The sequence below is a fragment of the Micropterus dolomieu genome, linkage group LG01, assembly GCF_021292245.1.
Source record: "Micropterus dolomieu isolate WLL.071019.BEF.003 ecotype Adirondacks linkage group LG01, ASM2129224v1, whole genome shotgun sequence".
Taxonomy (NCBI): Eukaryota; Metazoa; Chordata; class Actinopteri; order Centrarchiformes; family Centrarchidae; genus Micropterus; species Micropterus dolomieu.
The window spans coordinates 37,410,608-37,418,481 of record NC_060150.1 but is presented as its reverse complement, the minus strand read 5'-3'; the positions used below and the strand labels follow the sequence as shown (position 1 = coordinate 37,418,481).

At 38.3% G+C, this 7,874-nt stretch overlaps 1 protein-coding gene across 1 annotated transcript; it reads left to right on the top strand.

Annotated features, from left to right (window-relative positions):
- The first annotated feature begins 838 nt into the window (after positions 1 to 838).
- pdcb (phosducin b) lies at positions 839 to 2,943 on the top strand. The gene is made up of 3 exons (XM_046068851.1): positions 839 to 884; positions 1,982 to 2,130; positions 2,428 to 2,943. The coding sequence occupies exons 1-3, from the start codon at positions 839 to 841 to the stop codon at positions 2,941 to 2,943; spliced, it is 711 nt and encodes a 236-aa protein (XP_045924807.1).
- The last annotated feature ends 4,931 nt before the right edge of the window (positions 2,944 to 7,874 follow it).

Here is a 7,874-nt window from a genome sequence, read left to right as displayed (position 1 = left end):
ACAAGAGTTTATTGTCTGTCTCTTACACACACACATACATGTACTGAAGTGAAACATTTATACATGACTTCAGTTGCTCATGCTAGAACTAATCATGGCAAATCTCTACTTGTGGATTTTGGGGTTGGAGAGGTTGCCACAAAGATCATCAGCCCAGATCAGCAGGAGGGAAGACTTCACTAACTGAAACCATTTTATCCAATTGGACACTGGCTGTCCACACGTCACACACATCTGCTGGTCCAAACACTGATACCACAGGAATTACAAAACAGTGTGAGATTAAAATGGATTTTGTGTGTGTAAATGATGAACAATTATGTGCACATGAAATCACACGTCATAATATGGAACACTTTTAATGTAGAAATAAATGCATCAATTATGTTTGATACGCACATATATGTTGTTCTTGCCGTTGTTGTGTTTGTATGATTGTGTTTGGGTTTTTTCTTTATGGTTTCATGCTTTTAGTTCCTAATTCCATCTGTTCCATTTTAACACAGCAGCGCTAAGGGCTAACAGCAAGCAAGAGAGTGATCTGTTCTATTTCAGTAATCTTCTTAGACTACATTAATTTAATTAAATATCATGGGACTCACTTGGTATCCAGTTGCTCTCTCACAGTGCAAAGGTTTTAAATCTATAGCTATACAATTATCTAATTGAGAACAATGAGACCAAGCAAGTGTTACAGGCCATTAACACCTTAAAGAAGTAAAATAATAATTCATTCAAACATCAAAAGTCCGAATCATGCAATCTACATTATATGAATGACCTCCTTTAACGCAGGCTGATTCTCTTTGTTTTGTCTTACAGATTGCTAACCAGAAAAATGTCTGACAGAATTATTGATCTGGAAGAGACCGCAACCCACACAGGTGAGTAGAAACAGTGTTTTCAAACATCACACAGCATCTGGTCTATCTATCTGTGCAAACATAAATTTCTGTTATTAGTCAGTGTTATTTTATTTGTGCTTTTAATAGATTTAAATCATTAACTTAATTAACAGAATGTTATAAATAGCAAAGCAAAAGCATTGATTACAGAGCAACTACTTATCCAGGAAGACCAAAGCAAAGCACAGATCTGTTGAGCTTTGGCAGTGTACATGACACGCTAATCTTCTTCTTATGCAACAGGGATGCAATTAGTGCACTTCCTAGAATGCTGGGATGAAGCCTTAATCCGTAAATTAAAACAGTATACACAATACCCACCGAATATTCATAGCTGCACATTATCATTTTACAAAGCAAAAGAAAATGGCCGGTCACTAGCTGGCCGGAGTGAAGGCTGGAGGTTAGCTGACTGATGGGCAGGGTGGAGGCCAGTAGGCCAGAGTGAAGACTACATGCACTGGGGAGAGTACGCCAATCACCAATTCTGGCTGGCCAGCATACAAGAACCCTGTATTGTTGGCCTGGACATGCTGACCAAGTGGGGCGCGGCAGTGGAGGTGTCCAGAAACACAAGGCTGCTTACTAGCAGGCTGGAGGCTAGCAGGCAGGGGTTAGGGCTAGAGGCTAACAGACTAAAGGTTAGCTGACTGCCTCAAGGCCTCTTAACATATCATTGCTACGTTATGAAACCCCAACAAAGTTACTCTAGCTGGACGAGGACTTTTTGTTGCCTCATCCTGCCTTTACACCATCTTACTAAATATTTAAGATATATACACTAATACTATTAATAATCATTTATTAATATAACACTTTTCTGCTGTTATGAAGTGCTTTACAACAAAACAGAATAAAGAGTAGAAAGTATATCATATAATAGAGTAAAACAATGAGGAGCATAAAAAAATAAAACCAAAACAGGATTTAAACAGTTACAATTTAAGAAAAGGCTTTTCGATAAAAGTGAGTTTTAAGAAGTGAATTAAAAGATACTACAAAGTTGGCTAGCCTGAGATATACTTGTCACTATGCTTCAGTCACTGAATACAAAATGCTATTTGCTTTCTCCATAGGTCCAAAAGGAGTCATCAATGACTGGAGAAGGTTTAAGTTGGAAAGTATGGACCAGGAAAACTTGCCACAAGCAAAAAAGGAACTGCTGAGACAAATGTCATCCCCAAACAAGCCAAAAGATAACTCCAGAGCAAACCTCAACCGCAAGGTACAACCAAGCAGACCACAGCAGACTGTAGACTTTTACTTTGATGGGCAGCAAACACTGTGCCTTTGATGATGATCTTTGGACACTGTGCATTATGAAACAGCTATATCTTTGTGTAGCACTAGTACAGAAAAAAAAAGTGCAAACAAAAGTCTGGTGAGAGCTTCTCGCAGTTATTTTAGAAATCACTTGCCTGAATGAATGAATGCATGCATCTAGCAATCATTATAAATCACAAATTATCAAATTCCATAGCCAATATACATCCTAAATATTGTTTTAATTAATTTTTTTCAGATGAGTGTCCAAGAGTACGAATTGCTTAAGGAAGAAGATGAAGGATGTCTAAAGAAATACAGAAAGCGGTGCATGCAGGAGATGCATGATAAACTCAGCTTTGGGCCCAAGTTTGATGGTGTGCATGACCTGGACAGTGGAGAGGCCTTCCTAGAAGTCATAGAGAAGGAGCATTACAGCACAGTAGTGGTTGTCCACATCTACAAGGTTGGGGTTAAAGGTTGTGAGGAGCTCAACAACTGCCTTGACTGCCTGGCCACTGAGTACCCCACTGTAAAGTTCTGCAGGATTGATGCCGTGTCATCCGGCGCTGCTGAGCGGTTCTCAGATGAGGTTTTGCCTACACTGCTGGTGTACAAGGCTGGAGAACTACTAGGAAACTTCCTGGCCTGTACACAGCACCTGAATGAGGAGTTCTTCGCCACTGATGTGGAGGCCTTCCTCAACAGCTATGGGCTGCTGCCAGAAAAAGAGCTGCCAAGTATGGAAGATGAGGAAGAACACAATGTTGAGTAAACAAAGAGTTGCTTGGGGCTTCTGAGAAAGAAAGGAAGCTGTCCTGGAGGGCTGGATAGAGATCTGTGAAAGACAACTTATGACATAAGAACATAGAAAAACCGTAACATCTCCACTAGCTCTTGAGGAGAAAAACCTTGATGTCCCAGATATGGGTGCTCTCAAATACAGTTGTGGGTTACAGTAAGGTGATGAGATACAGTGTTTATTTATTCATAAAAATGTATCAGAAATCTCTCCACCACCCAAACAAAAGCCAAAACAAGTTAGCTGTCATTTAAAATAATTGCAATGTTTTATTTTGTAATGATAGTAAATATTAAATATGTATGTACTTAAATAATGTATCAATTCAAAAATGTTTTGTAGCATTTGATTAGGTTGATCTGTGTACAAGTTTATAATTTTTATAAAGGGTTCATACAAAGTAACATCCTCATGTATAGTTTTTTTTTTTTTTGCCAAAATTGAAAAGACCTTTAATGAGCTAAACGGAACAGGGGCTCTTAAGACTTTAGAGGCCAAAGCACTCTGGATGTGGAAACATTTTTGTGTAAACATGTCTTCCAGCTGTTAGTCCTACCTTCTTACTTAATTAAGCAAATGTGGTGGGAAGTGCATTTTGTGTCTGGAGAAAACATTAATGAGCCACTGGTATTTTACCATCATCAGTGAGGAGTTCATCCAGTTCGGTGTATTTTTTATTGTGAAAGTGGAAAAACTCATGGAAATATACAAAAGGAAGACATGGGTCATGGGTTTTTTAGTGTGATATGACTCAGCCTCATCCTTGACTCAGCACAAAGGTCAATATCATCAGCATCATCTTTGATTTTGCCAAGGATTTGGTCACTATTTTAAACTGCACGCTGGAATGTGATGAAGCATAGCCTAATATATATGTTGACTAAAACTGAGAATAAAATTACATAAAATAGTAAAGTTTGCGTGGCATTTTATTGATTTATGATATTAGAATGTCTGCTGGTTGCCTGGCAACAATACGGTGTTAACAAGGAAGTACAGAAAGTAACCATAACTTGTTTTTGTGCCTAGTTTTTTGTACTGATAAATCAAATAAAATGTAAAGTGTTCATTATAGGGCTTTAAAGAAGATGGTAGGGGGATTTTTCATCTATGTACAGAGCCATGCTAGCAGTCTCCTGGTTTCCAGTCTTTGTGCTAAGCTAAGCTAAACTAACCAGTGGCTGTCTGCACCTTCATATTTAGCATACAGTCATGAGAGTGGTATTAATCCTCTCATCTAACTCTCGACAAGAAAGACAATAAGCTCATAATTAAAACTACTACTTTTGTGATACCTTCTTACAGACTGAGCGTCCTGCTCAATCACTGCAATTACAAAGAAGGAGTTTCGGCCAAGAATGAGGCTCCACCATTCAACTGCTGTCTATACACCACCATCAACAGTGTCTAGACTCCAGGAGCAGGGCCTGCCTTTGGTACAAAACTTTGTCTGAATCACCCTAACTTGCTTTAGAAATATTTATGTAAAGGACCATACAACTTTTTTACAACAGTTAAATAACAAAACACTATATTCAAAACAGAGGCACCACCCTTGGTTGCAGGGTTGCATACCATTGCAGAAGACGTCTCTATTTTCTCCTGTTAACGCAGGCTCTCACATGTTAAATAACCTCATCTGTTAGTCTTGTAACATAGACTTGACTCCCCTGTGACCCCATTGTGCTGCAGGCATGCCAAAACCACAACATAAAAGCCGGTTAAGATTTTTAAGTAAAGACTTGCAATACTAACCCACAATTTGATATGTCGTGAATTAATTTAAGTTGCACATATCTTTAGAAACTGCCAGACACTATACCACACAAACATATCCACTGCTACTGTAGGAAACAGAGTTTTGCAACTAAGGCCGACCATTGGCTCTAATGACTTCTTATTGAAGGTATTTGTAAGTAACTACAGTTATGCAGCCTCACTTTTGCCATGCTTAACATATAATAATTATGTCATAATATCAGATAGCAGCATGTAATGCTTCAAAGACTGTTATTTAATGATCTATACTGTAGTAATCGGGACAATCCTGTTACAGACTTAAGGTTGTAGCTTTAATAGTAGAGGTATACTGAGTGCTTTTACACCCAAGACAAATAAAAGGATTATAGTCATCTCAATCTCACCGTTAAATTGATTAATATGTGGTTATACACAGTGTGCCAACTCTATAGGCTACAGTTGCAAAAGCACCTCCAAACACATTCAAAGATGTATACTTTTATGTGTTTTAATCAAGTTCCAATAATCTCTTATATATTGCCGGCAAAGGGGCTCTTGATTTCTAATTACTCAAAATGCAAAATCTAGGGAACTCTGACACATATTTCCAAAGTACCTCATCTGGCACGACTTGCATGGCCTCTAGCTGGTAACACCTCACTTTCACAGAGTAGCGTGTCTAAGATTTATCAAAAATCTCTTGGATACCTCCCACAAGAGTTTCCTGAGGACTGAGAGGTTTTCCTGAGGTGCCCAAACATGTCAGTCAGACTTTTTGCTGCTGACCTAGACTATAGTATGCTATAGTAGACTACTGTATGCAAGAGTGGCAGCCCATTTTCACAATTTCAACACTGTATGTGTGCCACCACAGGCACACAGAGTTCACACCAACTAACGGAGCTTCTACCCAGGGATATGCCTCTGACCTTCAGCCATACTTTACACTCATGTGCAGTTTCAGTGGCATTCTTCAAAGAGGGACCAGGATTCAATGAGTGCACAGAAGCTGCTATGAGAGTCCACGCAAGGGTTAAGTGAGAAGGTGTATTTTGCCTTGATTTTCTGCAGAACATATACATCATCAAAGCATGGGCCTCTTCTAAGAAGCAGGTTTACTGAGTTATCTGGATAACTTTTCTGAGTAAAATAATAATAAAAAAAAAACAGCTTTTGCATGTTCCAAACATAGATTTCAGGTTTACCCAGCAAAGTTACCCAGATACCTCTTTGAACTTGGTTTTTGAAACAGGCCCCAGAGCATGATTCAACTCATCACTCCCCTCAAACCAGTGTTTACCTCTGTGTTTACCCCTGCAATGACCACCTGATCCCACCCCCATTTCTGACGTTTTGAGTCCCCCTTTGTTTATTCTGCTTCGCTAATTGGAGACCTTTTGTGATTTTTGTGTTTGGACTCTTGGAAAGTCCAGCTGCCACGCTCTAGCTCACCCACATAAAGCCCCTTGCACTGAGGTGATGTCATGACACAGCAGTGGAGACCTGGTTTGAGGCACGCATAGTCCCTGTGACCAAATATGGACAGTGGATGGGGGTGAGATGACATAACTACAACTGTATGCAGTGAAGAAGTGATGATGTAAATATTTTTGTTTGACTCATTTACTCCAGATGAGATTAAACTTGTATGTATTTTTACATACAACCACGTTTCATATGAGTGGAATGAGTAGATATGATGCAACTACTACATCAACACAGAGTACAAATGTGTTATTAAAAAATAAAGGTGGAGTGGTCAAACTGTTAAGATTAAAAGAGGGAGGATAGAAGAAATAAGAATCACGAGTATGAGTCCAACTTTGGGTTGGTCTTACTGGTATTTCTCACGCTAGGCTGACTTTATTTATTGTTTGAATGAACGGACAGCGGAGTAATGAATGGATGGAGGAAGGGATGAATTATTACACATCCAACGTTCTTCTGAATTTCTGTCACACTGTTATATAGAAGTCAAAATGTGAACTTGTCGACATTAATCACATCTCCACTGCCACAAACACCATAGATTGCATTGCTAAGTGTCCTCCATTGAGGTTTCACTTGTATAACAAGTGCTGACAACAACCAACATGGCTGACTTAATGCGTGATTAGGATGATTGCACAGCAGTGTTGCTATAAGTTACTGTACATCTTTGTATCCAGGTGTGACAGACAAGTGTAAGAAAATAGTTCCGCTGCCTGGAGCAAACCTTTGCCTTAACACTTCTCGTGTTTGTGGTGTTCGTGCCATCAGTTATTGTCTCATAGAAGTATCACCTTGATTATGAACCAATAAACCACTGAGGTATTTGTCAAAACTGGTCCAGACAGGGTCTAAATACCTACCTGTGGAAGTAATTAAAGCCCACATGTATAGTGACAAAATCAATCTAACTGAATCTATAGGGTTGTTATACACATGAAAAGAAAAAATGTTTTCAAAGCCCAAACCAAGATTTTCAAAATACAGAAGTCATTAGTCCAAATGCCTCCAAAGATTTATTAATTTAAATGTTTTTTTGATTACTTTATGAAAATTTGATCAACCTAAATGATGGTGAAAATGTTTAAAAGCTTTCTCTTCACTGCCAGATATGTATTTCTAGGGTTGAATACTAAACTCCTAATTTATTAAATTTGTGTCTTCAAATAATAATATGTTTAGTCATATAGCTTTAAAAACAGCATTATCCATTGTGCATTATGTGTGTAATTGTAGAATGTTGACTTCATGTCATTAAACCCCACAAACCTCCATGTTTTCGTGCATGGTTGCTAACATCATAACAATATTATAATTACATTGCAGCTCATACTGACAAGTATTGTACAAAGATAGATGGACACATAGTTTTATCCATAACCCTTAACCTTGTGCTTTGTTTACAAGTTTAACAACATCAAGTTAAAAATAAATGACGTTTAGCCATGTTGATGATATTCAGGATTTATAGTGGTATATTAGCTCTGCACATAAAGCACTTCATTAAACTGATGTCCATTAAGTATAGCATGATATTTTATTACAAGGCCAAAGACTGCCTCATGAGAATGGATCACATCATCCAATATCAATGTTGTGGTTGATGAGAGGTTTTGCTCTGCGGTCTTGTATTTTTGTTCTTCACCTTATTGTAATAACTGGAATTTGTCAGAGGT

What these genes read in the sequence shown, in the direction of transcription:
- pdcb (XM_046068851.1), top strand. Translation starts at nt 839, where the DNA reads ATGTCTGACAGAATTATTGATCTGGAAGAGACCGCAACCCACACAG. An exon ending in AGAGACCGCAACCCACACAG is followed by an intron (nt 885 to 1,981) that starts GTGAGTAGAAAC and finishes CTTTCTCCATAG; the next exon opens with GTCCAAAAGGAGTCATCAAT. An exon ending in GAGCAAACCTCAACCGCAAG is followed by an intron (nt 2,131 to 2,427) that starts GTACAACCAAGC and finishes AATTTTTTTCAG; the next exon opens with ATGAGTGTCCAAGAGTACGA.